The 26140-nt window shown below is 36.6% G+C and overlaps 1 protein-coding gene across 1 annotated transcript in view; it reads left to right on the forward strand.

Moving 5' to 3' along the window:
• Positions 1-26140, forward strand: part of gfra4a (GDNF family receptor alpha 4a) — a 206079-nt gene that overhangs the window by 127971 nt on the left and 51968 nt on the right. The window contains exons 2-3 of the mRNA XM_055006067.1: positions 16326-16607; positions 20563-20643. Of these exons, the coding sequence (XP_054862042.1) occupies positions 16326-16607; positions 20563-20643 (363 nt within the window). The remainder of the gene's footprint in view (positions 1-16325; positions 16608-20562; positions 20644-26140) is intronic.

The following is a 26140-nucleotide window of genomic DNA, read 5'->3' on the forward strand; positions in this document are numbered from 1 at the left end:
GCCTCTGACATTTGAGAATCGTGATTAAATACTATTACAGTATTAAACAAGAGTGACATTCATGCTACGGCGGCGACTCGTTTTCATCAAAGCTTGTGCTGTTTTTTTTCAGTGTGCGAGCTTTTAGTTTGATAATCAGAGAACCCTTCTGTTTGACTCTCATTGTGTTCATGTTTGCAGATTTCTCCTTGAGAAGTGCTTCTTCCTTTGTTTTGCCCTCAGTAATGAGCATCCTTCCATTGTTGTTTTCAGCCGCTAGGAGCAAATAACTTAATGTTCGTTTGCGCCGATCAAAGAAACGTGTGTTTGTGAGCTTCTGTTGACTGACAACGGCTCTCCCAGATGAAAGATTTAATTCGCTTTTAGCACCATTTTTGTGAATGTTTTGGATGCTTCGTGCCTTCCATTAGTTAATCAATACTAGAGAAATAGCTGGAAATAGCTGAAGAGATGGAGCAACATGCAAAAAGGGAGAACTTTACCATCATAGCTTTAATATCCACGTCCATGAGGGCATCTTTCTAAGTTAAAATTGGTCCTTTTTTTAAAAAAAAAAACATTATTGTTTTGATTGTTGTCTCACACTTTGCTCTGAACTCTGCCCTGAGTTTTTGCTTTACTGAAGGTCAAACACGTCACTTTTACTCTTATTAAACCATCCATTGATCCTTCATGCCCTCTGAAGACACATTTTTGTTCATTATGTCTCCCCAGTTGTCTTTTCTTTTCATGACTTTGTCATAAATCTGAATATTTCTGCATATATTTGACACAACATGAGTTTTTTTATTACATAAACCACATGAAACCGAATGTTAGAGGCTAAAGATAAGAGTGGATGAAAATGAAATCCAGCCTTATCACATGTGGCTAATTAGCATGGTTGCACTTCCACGTGAAAACAAACCACATTAGCTCGGAGCCGTGTAGGTAATCTCGTTAACTAACCCGATGACCTCTCATGATAATAAACGATAAGCCTGCGATGAATGAAAAAAAATGAGTGAAGAAGTTTTTTCCCCCATTTGTCACTCGAGTTTTCTCCACTTGTCGACAGCAGCTTTGTCTTCTGTAGCTCTGCCCACTTGGGATTAACTCGAACAATGAGATTATTTCCGCCTGCAGAAAGATGTTTGTACACGAATGCTGGTGTAAGACACGAAACGCTGGAAATAGACGAACGTGCGGAGGACAGTAAGGCGAGCATTTACAGTGAAAGAATGTAATTCTCGGCCTACGACAGTAAACACAAAAAGGTAGAAGCAACAAATGTGCAAAAAAGACTCTTTCGTGTCAAAGTGAAAACAGATTTCTAAGTACTAACCTTGTTCAAGTCAATATTTACGTCATTAACCAAGCATATATGGTGTAGATAAGAAATGTTGTAAATATTTATTACATTTTAGAATTTCAGATTGCAGGTTTGCAAAATAAAGATTCTTTCATGTCAAAGTGAAATCAGATTTCTAAGCATTCACTTCCTTCATCTATCCATCCATTATCTATACACCGCTTAATCCTCACTAGGGTCATGGGGGGGCTGGAGTCTATCCCAGCTGACTCAGGTGAAGGCAGGGGACACCCTAGACAGGTCACCAGTCTGTCACAGGGCTACATACAGAGACAAACAATCACTCACACATTCACACCTACGGGCAATTTAGAATGATCAATTAACCTCAGCATATTTTTGGACTGTGAGAGGAAGCCGGAGTACCCGGAGAAAACCCACGCATGCACAGGGAGAACATGCAAACTCCATGCAGAAAGATCCCGGGAAAGCCGGGACGTGAACCAGGGACCTTCTTGCTGCAAGGCGAAAGTGCTAACCACTACGCCACTGTGCAGCCCTCATCAAAATCAACTTTCATTATTTTTTTATGACATGATAAATCTGTTGTTTTAGTCCTGGGAACAAAACACTATAGCTTTTAACAAAATAGCACTGAAATTTGTTGTATTTAGTCCCATATTATGTATAAAAGCCTTATTAGTGCATCAAAATGACTTTATATCATTCATGAAAGTTACATTTTAAAGATTACAGCCCACACGACGATTGCAGAAGTGATAATTACTTTATTTTATATAGAAAACTCATCCATAAATCATGTTAATTACAAGGAGCAAGGAAAATAGGAAAATAGGAAAATACATACAGCCTAAAAATCAAAACAGAACTACAATGTTACCGTTAATTGTTTTAACCTTCCTGCTGTCTTCATTTACGAGAACCAAAAATTATTGTTTCCTTGTCTGAAAAAAATCCAAAAATTCAGCAAAAAAATTCCCCAAATTTCTGAAAATTTGCAAAACCTTCAGGAAGAAAATTCCAATAAATCCTTAAAAGTTTTATTTAAAAAAAAAAATCCGCCAAATTTGACAAGAAAATTCTTCTAAATATTTTCAAAAAATTTGTAAAAATCTTCAAAAAAAATCCTAAAAATATCTAAAGTGATTACATATATATCAGTCAAACTTCTAATATTTTCTTTAAGAACATTCATATAAAAATCAACCAAAATCCAGTGAAATTCACTGGATGTTGGCGGATTTTTTTGGTGAATGTTGTTAAGAAACATTTTTGACATTTCTTTTTTTCCCAAAGATTTCCCAAAAATATTGAAAATGTGAATGTCAGAAGTTTCACTGTGAAAATAAATATTTTTTTCCACATTTTTAAACTTTAAAACGGGTCAGTTTTGACACGAGGGTCTAACACCATGCCTGATTGAACTGCAAATGTTTTTATTTGTCACAATCATTTGGTTACAAGAGACAAAGTTTCACACACTTTTCCTTCCACTGCAGGCACAAAGTTGTGTGTTTTTGCACGTTATGACTGTTTGATCCAGATAAAAGCGCTGCAGAAGGATAGAAACTCGGCAACACGGCTTTAGCAAGAAGTTTGCAATCAGTTTTTGGCACAACAGCAGAAACAGCAAGTCAGTTGTGTGAGTTAAACTTTTGCTCGATTTGAAAAAAGGTGTTTCCATCTGACAGTTTGCGCAAGTGAGTGTAAAACTGTCATTGCAAAAGTCTTTTTTTCCTTGGATTTTGTCATTTCTGTGGTTTATTTTTCTAATACAATACTTTGAATTGCGCTTTAAACACAGCTGATATTTACTGGGGTGCTGGTTTTGTATTAAAATTCTGCTATAAAAACGCATTTTATTTCAAAAATATTAGCTTACCACTTGCAGGATTTGTCACTGATTAGCTGATTTAAACACTGATTTAAAAAGTGTAATTTTATGGTCACAAGCTGTAATTATAAATATTATTGTTTTATTTAAAATAACAGCAAATATCTGTAAAATAATATATTTTTGATTATTGAAATACAGAAAAGATATTTAGAATTTTATTACCAAACTTTTTTGACCTGCTTTTTTATTGTTAATACATAAATTAATATTTTTTCTGTGATTTTACTTGTTGTTATCTGTAATTTTTTTTTTTTAAATTGTTGAAATTTTTCAGTCAATAATATACATAATTTTTCTTTCAAATAAAGGAGAATATTTATAAATAAGCAAAAAAAAGGCTTTCTAATTTAAACACAGAAGAAACTGTGTAGCTTTAAGGTTACCTGGTTGAATTATTGTTTCTAAAAATGTATATTTTTGACGTGGATTTACTGTTTTGGTCTGTTATTAACATGTACATTAAAATTTTAATTTAAAATATTAATTAAGTATGAACATGTAACGTGTACTTTTACTAGTTATTATTTCTAATAATAGAAAACTGTTAAATAAGAGTAAATTGTTCATAAAAATTAAAATTAAATTAGTTGTAACAATGTATAGGATAAAATCTGTATTAATTTATACTGCAAGGGGCATAAAATTAAATAGATAATTGTTCCTAAACGGTATTTACTCAGACAAAAGAAATTAAATGTCAGCTCAGTACTGACTTGAGTGTTTTCTGTGTTTTGCCGGTGCTCTTATCCACCGGCTCGCTGCGAGAAAAAGCTTCTAGTTCCAACATCCCAGACATTACTAGCAATCAACAGTAAAGACTGCAAGTGTCAAAGCCACTGCGCTCAAACAAGACTAAGGATTTAAAGGTCAGAATGACAGCACCCAGACAATAGATGAAACAAATAGCCTTGTTTCCACAGATTGCTCTCTAACCGAGAAAATTGGCAACAATTACATCTGGACTGACACTGGGCTCTTTTATCAAGTCTGCGGATTTCATGGCACAACACAGGAGGGGTGAAAAAAAAGACACCCAATTCCAGAAAACATCCTCTCTCTCCTCCCAACAGAGCATTTTACTCACAAGCTGATGACATTTTAAGTGTATTTTTCTCCAAACATTGGCGTCTACGACAGTTATTAAGGCTCGTTTTGTCCCGGTCCATCTGACAAACGGTGGACATAAACAGCTGCTCTGCTCTGTGAGTCTGCCCGGCATGTTAATACGACTAAAGACGGGAATAACGTAATTAGAACGGGGAATAACAGGGTGTCTGCTTGACAACCAGTTGTTCTGCGGCTGGGATCATTGTCCTCTTTGTGCAGCTCCTCTGGCTGCTTGGCGCCATGCATCGGGCTGCAGCTGGCAGGCTGGACGTGGTTCAGGATGCTGTCGATTCTGTCTTCTAGTGGGCTCCATGGCCACATTTTAGCACCAACGACTTCTCCATGACCCAATGAATCCCACTTATGGCAATGAGTTAATTTCTCTGCAACAGTAGGCTGAATATGCACATTTTTGTTCTTGTTTTGTGGGGGTTTTAAAGCGACAAAATTGTGAAAAACAAGCAAAATAAGCTTGAATTATTGGATGGATGTTAGTCTGACTTACCAGATGTTGACTGCGGTTGTAAACACTTCATTACTGACACGTTTCACATGGCTTGATCTGTAAAATAGTCATTTTTCCGAATTTTAATACAGGAAAAATTATAAAATTACAATAAAACATGGTAAAAGGTAAAGTACTATTTGTAAAAGTGTTGATTTTTGACGTGGAAGGCCATGTTTTAGGACAGACAACTTCTTCATGGCCCAATGGACCTTATTTATGGCACAAAATTCTGAATATGCAGCTTTTTGTTATCGTTTTTTTGGGGGTTTTGGGGGGATTTTCAATCCATCAATCAAAATTTATTTGTAGGGCACTTTACAACAACATAAAAAAGACCAAAGTGCTTTCCAACAGCATGATAAAACAATGCAAATTGGATTACACTAAAACCATAGAACCCATAGAAAAAACATAAAACCACGAAAACCATAAAACCATAAAACCCATAAAACCATAAAACCACAAAACCAAAATGCAGCACAGATGAATCAGTACCATTTCAATGAGGCATGTTGGGATGACATGAAACTAAAAACAGTCCCAGGATTCGAAGGCACATCTGAATAGGTGGGTTTTCAGTCTGGACTCGGTCGGTGATAACGTGAAGTTCAAGTGGGAGTTCCAGAGTCTCTGGGCGGCAACAGCGAAGGAACGATCACCCCACTGCTTATACTGGGACCTGGACACGTCCAGCAGCATCTGCATGGACGACCAGGGGGCTCTGATGGGGCGGTGGATGGTCAAAAGCTCAGACAGATATGAAGCAATATAAAGGATGAATATACAGCTTTTTTCTTGTTTTTTTTAAAGAGATTGAATGGCAGATAACAGGTCAAAAAAGCTTGAATTATTGGGTGGAGGTTATTTTGACTTTTAGGCACTGTTATAGAACTATTTGGTATTTGTAAAAATACTTAGTTTTTTTATGTCGATGTTATTTAGAGTTATAGCCTGTTATATTGTTTTCATTGTCATTGAACAGTTTTAATGAATATCTGTAAATAACACTCATTATTCTTGCTTATGTCAATGATTCATTTCTCCATTTCAGTGATATAAGGCTGAATATGCAGCTTTTTGTTCTTATTTTTGAGTTTTTAGAGTGATGTAATTTTGGAAAACAGGACAAATAAGCTTGGATTACTGACATTCCAGATGTTGACTGCAGGTTTAAGCCTGTGTTTTTAAGGTTAACATGTGAATGTGTTCTTTTTTCCTGTGTTTTTTATAATTTAATATCTGTAATCTGACCATTTGTGTATGCTTTTTTAAAATGTTTGTGTTAAGATTATTATGTTGATATCTTGATAAATAGGTTATGTTGGTCTTTGTTTGAAATAGGCGATTAAAAATTATCAATAATTATCAATTTTAAGTGAAATGATCATTATGATACCTTTTTTTTTTTAATGTAGGTGAGAGAAAACTTCCAAAAGTGAGCTTCACATTTGGCTGCTTCTTCCTTAAAATGACAATTTCTCTTCCACTTCTGTTAATATTATTGTTCTCTCATGTAGTAACTAATTTCCAGCAACATAAAAAAAAATCATCTTCATTATCTTAATATCCAATTTAGAGCTTTTAGAGCCGCTGATGGAAGTGTTGGGCTTCTGTCTTTCATTTCTTTTCAAATACTGATCTGGCCATCTACCTTCAGAGTGATAATCGCTCTGTTCTCCCCGTCACATCGTTCACACTGTCTGAAATCAATTTATTATTATCTTGCAAAACATTTTTTTTTAAAAAAAGAAGTATGATCTCCATATCAAAAGGGCAAAGTTATTTATTCACTTGCAAAATGGGTTTTTGGGGATTTGTCCTTTCACAATAAAAGTTTTTCTGCATACTTTCGATTCTGAGAAGACAGAAAAATGCAGGAAATTGCAGCTGCGTGGTTTATTCTGGAATGCTATTGACTTTCTTTTGGATGGATTAACCACTGTGGAATCTGGAGAAGGGAAATTAGTATTCTGAGTGGTCTCTTGGTTCTCCTCAATGGATTTTGGAGGACCAATTGTTGCCCAAAGATGAGCCAAATTTAAGCTACTGTGGCTAAATGTTGTTTTTTTTGTGGGTGTTGTTGCATTTTTGCTGTTTTTGCATGGGAATTTATAGGAAGAGCATGATTTTTTGTCAGTTTGGCAGCACTGCTGGGGCGTTATTAGTAGCTGTGAAAGCAGACGCAGTGAGTCATCTCGGTTAAAAAGCGTTTGGGGAGGCGCAGTTAGCTAATAAGGAACTACAATACACAGAAACAAAAAGAATGGTCCCTCGGTGGCACTGTCAAAGACTTACCAAACAATCCCAGAGCCTGTTATCCCTAATAGGATTCATCACACCGTCTATAGCGAGCCATCGAGGCGAACAGCGACTGATGAAGAGAAAGTTGCGGCTTTTTCTAGACATAAAGCAGCTACACGGAGCTGCAAATTGAGAAAACAAACTTCATTCATTCGCTCGTGAGCTCAGATCTGTGTTAGTTCCGTCGCTGCTGTGAACTCGGAGCTCCGGTTTGAAGCTTGTTGTAAAGACACTGACTTAAAGGCTCGACTGCAGAGGATTTTGTGTTTGGACGTTTTGTGGAAAAATCTCTTTTAAAATGTCTGTCCAAACAGCTTCACTTTCACGTCTCAACTGAGTTTACAGGCACAAAACTGGGGCAGTTAAGGACATTTTTCAGTTAATTGAAGCATCAGAAGAGAGGGTCTGCATCACCAGTTCAGAATAAACATGTTTTATTTGGATATTTTGTCAAAATATAATGAAAATGAAATTAAATGAATTTCTTAAATAAGAAAACTTGAGTACTATAACAGAACAAAGCTCTTTCCCCAAACTAATCCACACATTTAAATTTTTCCAAACTTTTCCACACCACAGATTGAATATAAAACATGCAATAGCATTTGTGATGTCACCCATTAGCTAGTTAGTTTGTTTGCAACTGTTTTGAAGCCTTAAGTTTGGAATTTATAGCCTTGAGGTTGATAGATCTGACTGAGAACTCCACAGACAACGTTACAGTAGCAACCTGTCAATCAAAAAGTAGCGCCACCTTAAAATGCACCCTGTTCATTGTCTATTTTCCTCTAAATGGGAGAATAATTTACAAAACTAACACCTGTATCTATTGAGGGAGACTTCAAGCTAGCAATTGAGACCATAAACCCATATGTAAAATGTTTACTGAGGTAACAAATCAAGTGAGAAGTCGGCTCATTTTCTCATAGACTTCTATATAATCAGGCTTCTTTTTGCCACCAGAGGAATCGCCTCCTGCTGGTTATTTGAGAAAATGCTGGTTTAAGGCACTTTTCAGGCTTTAAAGCTACATTTATCTTTTATATACAGAATAAGCTCCACATTCAAGATGCAGAACCCCAGATAATGTGTCCCTACAGTCTGGACACAGCTCAAAAATGCATATTTTCAAAAAATTTAATTAGTCTGCTATCTTTTGATATGTCCATCATTCATGTCCACTGAGAAGTACCAGTTCAACTCCTTCTTCTTTCGACAAAGCCATGTTTAATCTGTGGAAGTGAAAAAAAGCATTTCCTATGTGTCCAGACTTCAGGAACACCCTGTGGATGAAGTTTTGAACTCAGAAATGTGGAAAAATAGTGAAAAACACCCCATTATGATGCCTTAAAAGTGTTGTTGATCTAGTTCAAAAGATTTTCAAATTCAGGAAGACAAAAATGAGAAACACTAGAGATTTTTGAAGGCATTTGTGCTTGATATTTCAAGCTATAAATTGTAACATTACTCCCTGCAGCAACACAATCTAAGCTCTCTAAGAAATTAAAGGGAAAGTGTAAAAAATTGTCCTTCTTTGACATAAAAGTTACAACAACTGCTAGAAATTAAGAACAAGAAGGTTTATAATCCAGAAGTCTGAACTTGCATTTTTTTTCTCTGTGGAATCCAGATTAAACGACTGTTTTCACATCCTTCATTTTGTCGATATCACAGCTCTCCCTCCTGCTTTTATGAACGTTTACAGTGACGGACATCAGCTACTGAGTGGTGAATCTCACTGAGCCCTCCTTTTATGTGAAATAACAAGAATGCAGTGCTTTCTGCGGAGTTTATGGATTTTTTTTTTTTTTTTAAGGGAAGCTCTCTGGTTGGGTGATAGTCGGCCGGCTGATGGCAGTGACTGATGCCCGGTGGCTGTAGAGGAGCCTGGGGTTTAGGTGGGCGGCAGGAAGGACGTGAGGAGCCACCCAATGAGATGCTGCTTCTAGCTTCTAGCTTCTAGCGTTAGACATAAGCAGGAAGTTTTTTTAAGTTTTGCATGAGATATCCAGGTTAATCGGCTGCATTGTCTCAGCTTGATCACCTCTCGTGTTGCAGATGTTTTCGATTCGAGGCCCACGATGCTGCATCGTGTTTCTGTTGATGCTAATGTATCCCACGCTTCTGTTTTTGTTTTCCCTGGCTCCGGGAACGAAGCCCAAATTGCTCCCCCCGAGATCACAGGGAGAAAGGCAATTCAGTCGTTGAAAATATTCCTCTAATTTCAGAATGCGCTTCTTGTGAACTACAGCAGGTGTTTTGTTTTGACAAGTGAGAGATGAGAGGGGAGAACTGAAAAGTATAAAAGAAAGCAGAGGGGATAAGTGGGAAAGGAGGATGATGCAGGGAAGAGAGGAAATCAGAGGGAGACAACGAGGAAAAGAAACACAACAGCAAAAAAACAAAAAAAGGCAGAGAGACGGAGCTCAAACAGATTATTTACCTCAGTGGGATAAACAGGGAGGCATGTAGGATGGAACAAATTTGAATGACAAGGCAGCTGATTTCTCCTAATTGGTTTTGAGTGTCTCTTTGAACTGCTGGTGCACCGCGGCTCTGTTTCCAGGCATACAGTTATCTCTCCCAATCTGGAGTGCTGCTTAATTTCTCAGACAAATATCAAACCTCTCTCCACACTGGATTAGTTGCAATTTAATAAGATTTGCAGTGCCGCTGCCGCTCCTCACAGGGACTGCTTGTTTCTCTCTTTTTTTCTTTCTTTCTTCCCTTGAAGCCGAGGGATCCGTCCTCTCTGCTCCACCTTCAGCATCAGAACACCCACATCCACCACCCACACATCAGCTCCCACCTGCAGTTCTGCAAACGGAGAGGCGAAAGAAACCGCTCGAAACATGTTTAAATATTGTTTTCTCTTAAAGCGAGTGGAAGGAAAAGCTACCAGTGGGATGAGTTAATATCATGCATTTCCATTGCAAATCTGCTTTTTGAGAGTTTTCTCAAAGCGAAGAGAAGTATCTTGACATAAGGCTTCTTTTTTTCTTTTTTGCAAGGTACCATCTCTTCATCCAAGAAAACTCTCGAGTGGAGCTGATTTGCATCAAAAACGAATGACATTATCTCACCCTGCAGTTTTTTCCCCTCTCTCTTTTCCCTCCCTTTTGCTTTACATAAAATAAATCAGATTGTGAGACTCTATGGTGGAATAATTGACTTGTTGAGGGGATTTTTTTTTCTTTTTTTTTTCTTGGCACAATAAGTTCTGCCTGTCAAGACCTCAGAGAAGATGAGCTCTTCACTTGAGTGGCAGATGCTTTCTCTCAGCAGCATCCACAAACATCCCAAACCCATAGCAACAAGCTCCTCTCTTACGGTCTGTCTAGACTTTTATTGACAGCTCGCCGGTTAGATTAGCTGACTCTGTGGAAAAGGTTGAGGAGTCTCCTGCAGAGCTCATGTTCAGTTAACCCGTTTCCTTCGCAAGAATCAGCTGAGGACGTCCACCGGATTCACTCATGTTGCAGCTTTTTGTTCTGAGAGTTTGACTCGAATGAAGATGTAAAATTCTGACAGTTTTCTGAATCAACTAGTGGAAAATTATCAAGTTTCTGCCATAATTAGAAGTCTGTTTTTGCTCCTTATCGCTGGATTGAGCTGTGATGGGATCAAATTTGATTAAGTTTTAATTAAACACCAAGTAGTCGGTTGCTGGGAATCTGTCAAAATCGGCAAAATTACGTCGTTTAGCAGAGCTAGAGACTGCAAAACTGTAAAAGAAAAATTGGGTTTTCAACTTTCTGGTGGTCCTTGAATGCATCATTAAAAATTCAAGGAAAATGAACCAAATCTGACCTCTAAATTGTGATAGTTCATTAAAGTCACTTTATTTGAAATATCTCATTTAAAAATTCACCAAAAATAAATTGTTCATCTGAATTAAATTATGTAAAATAATAAAAATTCTGCACTTTTCTGTGCAACCGTGAAGCTGTTAAAGACTCATCGGTGACCAATTCTCCTTGACAGAAATTCAAAGACTTTTCAGCTGAACTGCAAAGAAATCCACTTTTTAAAATGATTCATGCCATCATAATTGTGCCATTCAGCACAGAGGACATTTTTTCTGAGAGTTTGTCTCAAATGGAGATGTAAAATTCTGACAGTTTTCTGAAAAATTAACGAGTTTCTGCCTTAGTTAGAAGTCTGCTTTTACTCCCCATCACTTGATTGACCTGTGATGGGATCAAATTTACGTTTTAATTAAACACAAAAAGTCTCACCAAGTCATCGGTTTCTGGGAATCTGAAAATTAGCAGAGCCAGAGACTATAAAACTAGAAAGAAAAATTGGATTTTTAACTTTCTGGTGGTTCTTGAATACATCATTAAAAAAATCATGGAAAGTGAACCAAATCTGAGCTTTAAATTGTGAAAACTCATTAAATTCACTTTATTTTGACATATCTCATTTTTAAAAAATCACCAAAAATGAACAGTTTATCTTAATTAAATTATGTAAAATAATAAAAATTCTGCACTTTTCTATGCAACTATGAAGCAATTAATGACCTATCTGTGACCAACAGTCACGTGACAGAAATTCAGAGACTTTTCAGCTGAGCTGAAGGCAGTGTTTGCACAGAGCAGATGGGAGACCAGTATAGAAACTAATTAAAAATGCAAGTAGTTAATTATTTATAGTATGTAGAGACGCCTTATTCTTTCTCCAGTATTGGAAATACTCAGGGGTGCTTGGAAGAGTGTTGATTCCAGGGTTTTTTTTTTTTTTGGTGAAAGAAATAATCAGAGATGCATTTTTTTTATTGAGTCATGCTGTCGTAAGTGTGTCATTCTGCATAGAGGATTTTTTTTTCGAGAGTTTGACTCAAATGCAGATGTAAAATTTTGACAGTTTTCTGAAAAATTATCGAGTTTCTGCCTTAATTAGAAATCAGCTTCTGCTCCTTATCACTTGATTGAGATGTGATGGGATCGAATTTGATTAAGTTTTAATTAAACGCAGAAAATCTCACCAGGTCATCGGTTGCTGGGAATCTGTCAAGCAGTCTCTAACCGCTTGCTTTACACTAATATCTAACACTTTCCATGCAACCTGCTAAAATATTCAGCGAACAGTGAATAGTGGTTGCTGTAATACTGCTGTGCTGTTGGATATTTAATTGACCTCTTAACATTTTACATTTTCTTGGAAAAGGCATCTTTTTCCCACCCTGCCTGATAATATTTCATGTCGATTTGGCTTATTCCAGTTTTTATGGAGGCAATATATTTACACTGTGAAATATTTACACCCAAGACTCTATATTTTTATGCCTGCACCGTTCCCCTCGAATTGTGATATTCCAGATGTATTAGGTATCATTTTACACACATTGCACCAAGATCCACTCGGTCATGTTCGGCGTGTTTGGAAGCTTTCACAACTCGACTACAGTTTGAAGTAAAGTTCAGTGTGTTCATTTGACCATTTGGAATGGCGTTGAAGCTACATTTCCTCAAAAATTAGCAACAGCCTAAGGGGATATGAATAATGGATCAAGCCATTTATAGTAAAAAAATACCAAAAACCCCATCTAAACCAGTGTTTTGTTACTTGTTTATGTAATTTCCAGCCATGAAGGACCCACTGGTTGACTAAAAAAGGCACTACAAATCAAAAATTGGCACAGATTTGAACAAGTTGGGGCTTAACCGTACAAGGATGGATTAGAAACCACTATACCGTTTTTTAAGGGTGAGTAAGAGCCCTTAGACAGCAGGGAATAAACAAGCGTTTATTGTCCTTAGGGGAATAAAGCTTGCATGTGATTAGTGCCACATGAAACGAGGCAACAGTAAACACGCTGTCCCTCCCTACAAATGATGCAGCCGCTCTCCGGGCCAATCCGTTACAAACATGACACTTTGTTTTGACTGGAGCTGAAGCGCTTCGGTGTAATTCTGAACATGCCAGGATCTATTGGTGAGATGCATCATCCCCGCAAGTTTCATCAAAATCTAGTCAGTGGCGTCAGATATATTCCATGTGACAACTGCATGAATTCATGAATAATATAGCGCCGCCCCCGGCGTTGGGAATGTAATTTTAAAAAGCTTGGATACAGTAGTGAGATGCATCGTTGACCGTGCTTGATGGACGCTGACAGGGGATATGAAAATCTTATGCAATTATGGAATTCGCTTCAACTTTATTATTTCTGCAATGAACCAATGAGTCGTGAAAATCCTGGCTTTTATTCACCGGTTTGTTTTGATGTCGTTAAAGGAGCAAGCCGCCAACTTTATGCTTCAAAGTCAGTTCACCGATCATGGGGAGCGATTCTGAGTCTGAGAAAACAGTTGATGAACCCTGACGATGATGATGTGATGACAGTTTGGACATTCTGGGCATTGAGGCTGCGAATTTATATCATGAACTCCGTGTTACAACCTGAGGGGTATAATGTTTACCAGGATTCACAGTTTAATGAGCTCGATCTATACTGGAGACTGAAGGTCAACCTCTGCTGCATCAGTTTTTCTATCTTTTATCTTTATGCAAGGACAAACTGCTATTTAATTTAACTAAGATGCATTCACAAACAGCTTTGTAAGCAACAGATCAAACTATTCGGGCAAACTTTGGTCTCATACATGCATTCAGTTGCCAATATAACAACACTACATAAGAGAAAGAGAATATAAGGAAAAAAAACACGTGTTTTTTAGGTAGTTTTTAGCAGCTACCAATCTAACCTCAAATTGATTTAGTTCCACCTGCAGCATCACCTCAAATTAGCCATAAAAGCTCAAATTCGTTCAACTTCTGAACCCCAAAACCTACTGGTGGCTTTGGAAGTTATGTAATCTTTACAAAAAATTGCCAAAATTACATCGTCTAGTAGAGCCAGAGACTGTGAAACCAGAAAGAAAAATTAGATTTTCAACTTTCTGACTGTACTTGAATGGACCATGTGTGATATGATGTTACATCAGGAAAATGAACCAAATCTGAGCTTTAAATGGTGATAATTCATTACAGTCACTTTATTTGACATATCTCATTGAAAAATTTGCCAAAAATTCAGAGACTTTTCAGCTGAACTGCAGGCAGTGTTTGTACGTAGCAGATGGGAGACCAGTACAGGAACAAATTCAAATTGTAAATAATTAATTATTTATCGTGTCTAAAGCCATCATTTCCCCTCCCAGTTTTGGTAACACCTGGGAGCACTTGGAAAATTTGGATGAATTGAAAATCTGAACACATTGATGTCAGATTTTTATAGTTTTTGTAAAATAAATAATCAATGAAATGACATATTTTTGATGATTAATGACATTTTAAGTGTGTCATACTTTAAAAAAGACATTTCTTAGTTCTCTGTCCTTCTTCATGGTTGTGCTGTTTCCATAGAGGTGCAGGACTTTATGTTGCAGTAAGAAAAAAATTGCCCATAATAAGTAAAAATGTGACAGGAGCAAAAAAAATAAAAATTAAAAAAATAAAACAAAACACAGAAACTGCTCTGAATTCAGGTTAATGTGATTTTCAGTTAATTAAAAAAACAAAAATTCTTGTTATTCACTCTCAACCTGTGGTTTTATATGTAAAAAGAAGAATATATTAGAGTTTTATTGCCATTTGCAAGGGTATATTACACTACAGGCACATAGGAATTCTTTGTGCACTTTCTCAAGTCAGCTTTATTTACAATTTATAATATCATTCAGTGGCGTACACCTGAGAGTAGATCCAACACATAAAACAAGTTCATGTGTTATCGCACCTTGGTGTCTACAGACAGTGCGGGAGGTCATAGGAATTTTTTATTTTTTTATTTTTTGCCGTCAAGTGCAAAGGTGTTCAGTGAAGAGCTGGTTTTTAGCCTTTTCTTGAAGATTGAGTGGGATTCTGCTTTATATGTGGAAGAAAAATGGAAAGAATAAAAGTAAGAGCAGCAGCAATACAAAAATACAACACTTTGTCTAAAAAAAAAAGTGAAAATAAATACCCTGACAAGAGTACAGAAGTAATATTGCACTTACTGGTTTGTAATTACTTTACATTCTAAATGTCATTCATTATCTGTATACTGATCCAAGCACATTCTCATTTGCACATTCTGTCACTCTTGTATATTCTGTAGGTTTTTAAGATATATTTTTTTATCTTATTTTACTGTGTTTTATTAGATTTTACCTTTACTTTATACCCTCATATTCTGTGTTGTCTTATTGTTTACAGTATTATTGAATATCCATGCTGCTGTAACAAGTTAATTTCCCTCTGGGGATTCATAAAGTCGTCAAAGTCTAATATTGCACCTGTTGGTTTATAATTACTTTACATTGTAAAGGTCATTCATTTTATGTGTAAACTCATCTTAGCACATTCTCATTTGCACCTTCTGTCACTGTTGTATATTCTGTAGATTTTTTCTATGTATTTTTAGCTTATTTTATTGTATTTTATTTGATTTTATCTTTACTTCATACCTTAATATTCTGTGGTTTCTTATTGTTTACACTATTATTAAATATCCATACTGCTTAATTTCCCTCTGGGGATTAACCCTTGTGTCGTCCTGCAGGTCAAAATGACCCGTTTTAAAGTTTGAAAATGTGGGAAAAAATATATTTTCACAGTGAAACTTGTGATATCCACATTTTCAACATTTTTGGGAAATCTTTGAACATTTTTTGGTGGGAAAAAAAATGTCAAAAATGTTTCTTAAGAACATTCACAAAAAAATCAACCAAAAACCAGCGAATTTTGCTGGATTTTGGTTGATTTTTTGTGAATGTTCTTCAAGAAAATATTACAAGTTTTACTCATATATATGTCATCACTATATATTTTTAGAATTTTTGGGAAGATTTTTACTCATTTTTTTGAAAACATTTACAAGAATTTTCTTGGCAAATTTGGGGGATTTTTTAAAAATAAAACTTTTAAGGCAAGCTTTTAAGGAATTATTGGAATTTTCTTCCTGAAGGTTTTGCAAATTTTCAGAAATTTGGGAATTTTTTTTGCTGAATTTTCGGATTTTTGTCAGACAAGGAAACAATATTTTTTGGTGCCCGTAAAAGAAGACAACAGGAGGGTTAATAAAGTCGTCAAAAACTAATATTGCACGTGTTGGTTTTTAAATGGGCATATGACAAAAACAAAAGAAACCCACAGCTCAGTGTTGTGATGCTGTAGAACGACTCTGACCTGCCCTCTGTCTTGCCTTGCAGGAGTCCCTCGTCTGGCTCTGTCTGCGGGTGGGAGGGACTGCCTTCGCGCCGGAGACACCTGCTCCAGCGACGACACCTGCAGCCCGCGACTGCGCACCCTCAGGCAGTGCGTGGCCGGGGACGGCAGCGTGAAGCTGGGCCCCGGGGCGCGGAACCAGTGCGAGAACGCCATGACGGCCCTGCTGTCCACCCCTCTGCACGGCTGCCAGTGTAAACGAGGCATGAAGAAGGAGAAGAACTGCCTGAGCATCTACTGGAGCCTGCACCAGTCCGTGCTGCACGGTAAGAGTTGCCCAGAGGTGGGCGGCAGCAGGTACAGCATGTTATTGGGATTATCGAGCGTGTGCCGCCCGTTACACACGAATGAGATGCCCGCCTCCAGACAGCTCGACAGGAGATTCCAGCCACAAAAATGAAGAGTGATTATTGCGTCAAAAATAGTTAAAAACCGAAGCCCTGATTCCTTTTGTTCCACCCACACTCATTGTGTTTTATCACTTTTGTGCTTATTTCAGATGCCCTGCACTGTCATTGTCATTTCCTACACCGAACCCCGTTATTTGTCACAGTTTTACATTCAGATTTAGCACATTTGCCTTTCAAAGCAACAGGAAAAGAGTGTGATGGTTGATCAGGAGTGGCAACGCTGTGAGTATCCTGGAAGTCAAGTGGGAATCTAAATGAACTGACGTGTATAAAACATACAGTATAGTTCAAGCTGCTGTGGAAAAAAAACAACAGATTTCTATTTGTTAAAACAGGTTTTCCATGTGGATATATGGCCTACTATATTTAAAATAGGCTTCTAAATGAATTAATTTTTCTGTGATTTTGCTCGATAGCATCTGCACTTTAATAAAACTAGGAAAATCTATCAAATCTACAGGAATTGACAAGGAGATAACACATATAAAACTAAAGAACAAATTTGTTGCAATACAGATTATTTATGTGGATGATGTGTACAGCTTTGGTCCACAACTTTAAAAAAAAATGTGCAAATTAGTATGTTTTTCTGTGATTTTACTAGATATCATCTGCAATTTAACAAAACTAAGAAAATCTATTAAAAAATTATTGTAAGTAATTATGCACCATTTATTCAGTGCTTAATATATGTAATTTCATACATAATGAAAATGTGTAATTTTCAAATAATGGCAAATATCTGTTAAAAAAAAATATTATTTTGGCTGACAGTGATTTGCTGTACAGAAATAAAAACAACAAAAACTTTAAAGACATTAAATAGAATATATGAATAACAGTCTCAGCCTGGTCAGCTTTATAAAAATACTGAATTTTTATGTGGATATTTGGCCTACGACTTTGAAAATAAATGTGTAAATTAATGCTTTTTTCTTTAATTTTAGTTGATTTTATCTGCAATTTAACAAAACTAAGAAAATCTGTAACATAATATTAAGAAATTATGTCCCATGTATTCATCCTTAACATATTTAATTTCATTTGTAATGAAAATGCATAATAATTATTTGATAATGCAGCCAAATTTCTTTTAAAATAAACATGTCAATTCTGTGATTTTACTAGATTTTATCTGCAATTTAACAAAATTTTAAAAATCTATAAAAAAAATTGTAAGTAATTATGTAACATTTATTCAACTTTGATTTGTGTAATTTTGTTTGTAATTAAAATGTGTAATGTTCAATTATTGGCAAAAATGTGTAAAAAGAGAAAAAAAAATTTTTTTACCTACTTTTTACTATTTCTATTTGCCCAGAAAACAAAGGAAATTAAAGACATTGTGTCACTCATGAGCAAAATCTATAAAAATAAGGGGAAAGAAATTCTGTACGATTTATTCAAACCTTAATATATTTTTATTTAATTTGTAATTAAAATGTGTAATAGTTATTTGATAATGCATCCAAATGAGAACGGCACAGAATATTATGTACAGTTTTGGCCAACTACTTTTAAAATAAACGTGTAAATTTATACTTTTTTCATTAATTTTAGTAGATTTTATCTGCAGTTTAACAAAACCAAGAAAATTTGTCAAATAATTGTAAGGAATGATGTACCATTTATTATTTATGTAGGTAAGAGAATGTATAATTTTCAAATAATGGCATATAATGTTAAATATATCCTTATTTTGACTTCCTTTTATACTATTTTTGGCCCAGAAATAGCTTAAAAAACATTAAAGACATCGTTTAACCCACATATAACTAACAGTCTCAGCCTGGTCAGCTTTATAAAAATTCCTACTACAGATGGAAGCTAATAATTGTTTGATTATGCATAGAACAAGAGTGACACCACTGAGAATGTCCTGGAAGTCAAGTGTGAATCTGAAGGAAATGACACGGAGATCATGCGCAGATAAAACAAACCTCATTGTTTCCGGGGTGAAGATGCAACAGATATTTGTGAGGCAGAACACATGCACAGTCTAGACGAACCAACAGATATTCTTCATTAAAAATAACGCTGCAGTATATTGGAGAAAAGTGACATCGTGATATTTAGTTCTTTTGCGACATATTGACAAATGAAAACTTTTTTTTTTGCCAGCAGTTTTCAGCAGATGGCTTGAATAATAACTCTGTCTGGGAAGAATTAATGTGTGCAGAATGATTGGGGTGATTTTGTAGAGGAGTGCATCTGCATTGGAAATAAAAAGTAATTTTAAAAACAGCTGAAATAACCTTTCTCATATGATGTAACACTGACAAAGGCTGTAGATCTGGCTTTTTCCACTCACCATATGGAGTTTTGTTAAATAGTGAAAGAAATTAGCCGACACAGTTCCTGTTTTTGGACATCCTTTCTGTGGCTGGAATATGTCTTTATTATGAACGTTGTCAATTTATCCAGGAGTTTAGCTTCTTTTCTTTGACGTTAGCGCTACATTACATCACACCAAAGTCACCGACCATGCAAGTTACTGAGTTTTGTTAATTAGACGTATTGCTTTTTTGTGTAGGAATTAGCACCAGTGAAGCATAATATGAACAAACACTGGTCACATATTCAGAGGTGTGTTTGTGGATCTGTATTTACACAGGGCCATGTTTTAAAAGATAGTTTTTTAATATTATAGTTTATACTGCAGTGTACAGACGCATCATGTACATTTCTCAAAAGTCATGTTGATTATAATCATGAATGACCAGGTAGCATTATCTAGCATATTTTATTTTACTTAATAAAGCTAACTTTAATGCTACCGGTTGGTCTCTAGTCATCTGTTCTGCATCTGTTATTGTACAAAATACAGCAAAAATAATACAGATTTTGACATATTATATATTTTTGGCCTGCTTTTTTTTTTTTTTTTTTTTTTTACTGTAAACATGTCAGTTCTTACTGATGTTGCAAATTATTATCTGTGATTGAACAAATCAGGATAAATCTCTAAATCTTCTTTAAAAAATTATATACCGTTTTTGAAGCATTAGTGTATATATTTTAATTTCATGTAATATTTATATAAAAAATCGTTTTAGCTTACAGGAAATCGGTGTAATTTTGCAGTCACAGTGTAAAAGAACAAATTAGTATTTTTTAAAAAAAAAGATTTGCAGGTTTTTAGTTTTTTTTTATTGTTTTTATGAGGATATTATGTCGAGTTTTGGCCCACTACATTTACAAAAAACATGAAAATTAGTAGTTTTTCTGTGATTTCCCTAGATATTACCTGCAATTTAGCAAATTTAGCAAAACAAGGAAAATCTGTAAAACAATTCTATTAATTTACCAAAAGCTACCTTTAAAGGTACTGATTGGCACCTATTCTCTAGTCATCTGTTATGCAGTGCACAGTGGGACAACAATATTTGGTTCATTGCTATTTAATTAGTCTTTCTACTTATAGACTGTCTGTACAACAATAGTACTCTACTGGTATTTTCTATTTAGCAAAAAAAAATCTGCGTTCAAGAACTAGTACTCCTTTTTTTAATCCCACAGTGGGGAAATTTGCAATGTTGCAGTGCAAACATTTAAGGAATGACATATAAAACTTACTATACTATACTTATCTTGTCTTATTGCAATGCATCTGAGCATGAGGTGTTTGCATTATTCTGCTTCTGTTTTGCAGCTTTATACACAACTTTGATTACTATATTAGACTTTTGCTATAGGGTGTTAAATGTCAGAACCTTGCAAAGAGCAAATCTGCAGCTGAAAAAGAGAAAAGTACTTTTATTTCGAGTTGTCATGACAACAAAAAGCTAACTTCTCTCCTCGCTGTTGGCAGGACTGAGCCTGGTGGAGGATTACCCGTATGAACCGGAGGAGAGAGGCTCCGACTACGTTCGTCTGGCCTCCATCGCTGCAGGTGAGTTGGCGAGGAAGTGTTTTCAGGGAAGGAGAGAAAAATAATGTGACAGCAGGGTTGAGTAATAGGACAAATGCATCTGCTGTCAGCAAATATATTTATCTCAATATGTATCCATATCTAATTTAATGGTCTGCCTCCTTACAATTCAGCTCGGTAAATAATTAACCTGTGGAGCGCCATCGGAGGTCTGTGCTGATAGGAGCTGACAGTTGGACTTGCATCATATTAACTGCGCTCTTGTTGCACTGATTTTCATCTTTCAGATAACGCAGATGCGATTAAATGACTGCTTCAGTGTGTCGTTTTTAGTGGCTGCCGTGCGACTGATTGGTGCTAAAAAGCAACGTCAGTTTCTAAATCATATTTCAGAACTAGACCATAGACTGCATGTGCATGTATGTTTATGCCTCATCATTTATTAGCATATGTTTTCCCCATCTGTATTAACACTGAAACGTGTACAGACAATATAAAATGCATCTGTTACTGTATATTTAAATCAGTTAAATCAGTTTGTGCATGATTTTTATTAGCTGAAGTGTGTGTGATTTAGGTTAATCAGTAGGTTTTATTAAAAATCTTGTATAGACTGTTAAAGAGACTTTGAAGAGCTCTGGAAATCTGTAAAAAATACAGATTATTGACATTTTATACAATTTTTGGCTACTGTTTTACTGTAAACATGTAAATTACTACAGATTTCAATAGATATTGCCTGTAATTTAAGAAAACAGCGTCAAGATGTGGAATAATAGCTTCAAAATTATGTACTATTTTCAAGCATTAATATATATTTTTTTACTTAATATAATGGCAAATATCTGGAAAAAATTGCATTTGTAGCTGATTTAAATGCAGCAAATCAGTGTATTTTTTACAGCGACATAATGTACAAGAACAAATTACTTTTTGTTAAAATATAGATTTTTTAAAAAATGTGGCTATTATGTAGAGTTTTGGCCTAATACTTTTAACACTAAAGGTGTGAATTAATTATTTTTTCTGTGATTTTACTGGATATTATCTGTAATTTAACAAAACAGGAAAAATCTGAACAATAGCTTTTAAAAATTAAGTACTATTTATTCCATCCTTAGTATGCCAGCTTCTTCTGTAAGTAATGGTAACTAATAAGTATACTTGTTACTATTTAGTCAATGACCTGTATTAACAATTATGAAAACAAAAATGTAAAAACTGTTTTAGATTTTTAATCAATTGAGGGCTACATAACAAAGTTTATTGTATTGTATATGACTTCTCATGTACTTCTATATACATGTATAAGCAAATAATATGAGTGAGTGAAAAAAAAAAACAATTTGGCTTACAGCGATTTGCCAGACAGATTTTTATTTATGTATTTTTAATTAAGAAAATATCTTTATCGTTAATATGAGTAATGTTCTTAGTCTGGCATCACCCCTATTAAAATGTCACAGCACATGGAAGCAATTTGATTATTCAGTCAGTACACATAATTCACAAAAACCCTCAGTACTTCCGGTCATGCACAAGATGGCGGTATAAACTACAAACATGGCGCAGAGCTTCACTAACTTCAGGGTTGCCAGTTTTGGCGTCGCACTGTAGCATAACAATGGTGCCGTTCGACGATCACTAAATAAATAGTCGGCAAGTGTAGGATGATTTGGAGTGATCAGAACATCTATTTTATACAAATATAATACGCTACTCTGTAGTAATGTGGCAGTTGCACAAAATAATTCATATTTTTCGACAATGAATTGACGTTGCTAATGAGGTGGAGACGTCACAAACCTGGCAACGGGGTCACTTCCGTAGCAGCGCGGTAGTTCGGTTAATGCAGCAGCTTATGCTAGCTAGCGCGAAGTGTACACATGATAAAAAGTGGTCGATTTCTACTCAAAAATCGGCGAAAACTGTATAAACAGAGAAGAAATGTTGTGATAAACGAGGGACATTGAAGCTAGCAGCTGAAGAAAACCGGAAATCACCACGAAAACGAGGGAAAGAGGATTAATGGACAGTTAAACAAGACGAAACGTGGAGAAAAACGAGCAGACGGATTTTTTAAAATAACCGTTTGTGTCAAATTGGATATAGCCCTGCTTGGAGTAACTTGGAGTGGAATTGTAAAACTACGTGTCCAAAATCCACCTACTACTGAACTACAATTACAGCATGAAGATGTCCTAGTAGCGTATTAAGGTAAGGCTGTTTTAATGAGGACTGTATTGGCTGTATTAACGGTTGATAAATGAGCAGGCAGATGTGTTTAATGGTTTGGTGTTTTGTTGTAAAAGTGGCTGTTCTGTTGACTTTGCCCTGTAAATATGGCTCTCGTCTTTTTTCCACGTAATGTCAGACATCTGTTCAGTGTTTGGGGTGAAGGTTCCCCCTCAATATAGTGTCTAATGTCACGAAGGTGTCTCTTTAACTCTGCTATATCACCATGTACTGTTAAAAAAATCTCTGAAAAATACAGGAATAATCTGACAGCAAAGGTGCCAAAAACATAGATAACTTCAAATATTTGACAGTTATATTTTAAGACAGCAATGCAGTATAGTTTCTACAGTGGCTCACTGTAAAAGATGAAAAAAAATGTGGATATTATCTACAGTTCTGGCCTCTATTTTGAAGTTAGTATTTAAATTGTTGTTTATATATGTTGTGAATTTACTAGACAGTATAAGTAATTGTGCAAAGTAGAGAAAAATGCGTAACTAAAGCTGTTTAAAAATGATTTATTTTTTTATTTCTTCTTTTACATACTGCTAATATGTGTAAAATAATGTTACTTAGCTGATTTAAATATGGAAAAAAGTGTAGTTTGTAGTATTGTGTTTATATAAATGTACAAATTGAATTAATTTGTAAAAATCTAGAATTGTGGTGCTGCTATCATGTACAGTTTTGGCCCAATTTTTTTATTGTTTAATAGGGCTGGGTGATAAATCGATTTTATCGATTAATTCGACTTTGTACTTAATGTCGATTTGTTTTAATGAAAATCGATTTTCTCATCAACATCCGCCACCAACGCCTTCCCGCTGGGCTCCCGTAGTTCAGAGTGCGCCCCCCTCCCCCCCGCGCTTGATACACAAACAACATGGCGGCGAGCGGTGCAGATCTAAAGGCTCGTGTCCACTAGATGTGATTTTCCCGCACGGCAACACACCGCATCTGAAAATCACACGGACGGCGGGCGGGTCACTATCGGACCACAACATGGTCACATGACAGCACTGAGCAACAGCAGGCCGCTACGTGGTCACATGACCGAGCTTTCAGCTGGACAGTCCTGCAGACAAGTCGGATAAACACAGCGGCTCGGCCTCAAACTTTCCCTTTTATTTCAAAAAACACGTCAGCGAAAAGTATTTCTGAAAGCATTTGAGGCGAGAAATAATCTGTGCAGCAGCTGAATCTGTCCTCGTTTTAGGTCACTGACGCCTAGTTTAGAAGTTTGAGGACAGTTTCACGATGTGTGGAATCTCCAAATGCCGCATATAATTTGCATAAAGTAGAAGTCAGTCTACTTTATGCAAATTAGCTGCAGCCCTCTCCAGGTAAACACACTGGATCACAGTGGGAAACACACTGCAACCAGACCAGCAGCCACATGCGGTGCATTTCCAGCTGTGATCAGGTGTGTTTACCTGGAGAGGGCTGCAGCTCATTTGCATTAGATAGACTGGACTCCAGCATGCCGAGATTAGGTAGGGGGTAAAAAAAAAAAAATCGTGTGAATCGGGATTTTTTGTGAAAAAATAGGAGATTTTTTTTTTTAGGCCATATCGCCCAGCCCTAGTGTTTAACATGTAAATCAGTACAGTTTAACTACACTGATTTTACCATTTTTTTATCTCGATTTTAACAAAACGGAGGGGGAAAGTAACGGAACAGGAAATTAAATCTGCTTTACAGACATTTTCTTGACTTTATTCCCCATGAGGGACACAGATTCTTATTTGAGGAAATGTATTATATCTGCAACCTTGTTAAGCTGTATGTTGGTGATACTCCTGAGTAAAGTAGCGCAGTTACAGCAGGAAAACTGTGATGCTGATTTGCTGTCAAGTCTGCTTTACACTGCTGGTTGTGCAGCAAATAGGACCCAGATTAGAAAATGGATTAGTCTGTTGGTATTTATCACAGAGAATATTCAATAAATAGCAATAACTTCTCTTTGATTTGGCCAAAAAGTGATTGTTATGTATTCTTCTTTATGTAACAGTGTTTTACCTTAAAGCATTTCTTGAGTGTCATATTTCAGTGTATGAAGTCTGCAGTTTAAGAGTTCTAATCTTCAGTTGTCAGGTTAGAAATGAGCAGCTGCATTGAGAGGTTAAATATATTGGCTTGTACGATTAGCTATTTTCTACCTGCATTAGTCTCGTTTTACTGTAGTACTTTTCATGTTCCTCATAACTCTCCATTATAACAAGTTATTATGCTAATTCCAGCATACGCACCACTGGTTAAAACCATCAAACCAGTTCGGAAACGGGTACGTGTGTGGCCAGAAGGGTCTTCAGAGGCACTTCAGGACTGTTTCATCACCACAGACTGGGATGTATTTAAACAAGCTGCCACCTACAACAACACTACAGATCTCCAGGAGTACACAGAGACCGTCACTGCCTACATCACCAAGTGCATTGATGATGTGACAGCCACCAAGACCGTCACTGTTGGGGCTAATCAGAAGCCGTGGCTGACAGGGGAGGTTTACAGGCTCCTGAAGGTATGAAACAAAGCCTTCAGAGCTGGAGACGAGGTGGGCCTGAGGATAGCTAGGGCCAACCTGTCTCGCGGCATCAGAGAGGCCAAGAGGCAGTACTCCAGGAGAGTAGCTCATCGCTTTAGCGACAGCAAAGACACTCAGAGCCTGTGGTGGGGGATACAGTCCATAACGGACTACAAGCCTTCACAGCAGACCCCTGACTGCACCATCTCTTTGATGAATGACTTCTTCGGCCATTTTGAAGCAAACAACAGCACCCCTGCACAGAAGACCATACCTCCACCCAGTGACCAGGTGCTGTCACTGTCCCCGGAGAGCCCTCAGCAGGATCAACTGCAAAGCTCCGGGTCCTGACAACATTCCTGGTCGTGTATTGAGAGACTGTGCTAGGGAGCTCACGGATGTCTTCACAGACATTTTCAACATCTCTCTGAGGCAGGCTGTTGTCTCCACGTGCCTCAAACAGCCACCATCATCCTGGTACCGAAGAAGTCACCCCCCCTTTCAACGACTACCGCCCAGCTGCACTCACCCCCATCCTGATGAAGTGCTTTGAACGGCTAGTCATGCACCACATCAAATAACCCTACTAACCCTAACCCCTCTTCAGCCTGCTGCCATCAGGGAGGAGACTGAAGAGTCTGAGGGCCAGGACCAGCCAACTGAGCAACAGCTTCATCCACCAGGCTGTCAGGAAGCTGAACTCTCTCCCCTCTCTGCCCTCTCTACCACCCCCTTCCCCCACATACACTGGTCAAT

Source organism: Amphiprion ocellaris, chromosome 20, assembly GCF_022539595.1.
Source record: "Amphiprion ocellaris isolate individual 3 ecotype Okinawa chromosome 20, ASM2253959v1, whole genome shotgun sequence".
NCBI lineage: Eukaryota > Metazoa > Chordata > Actinopteri > Pomacentridae > Amphiprion > Amphiprion ocellaris.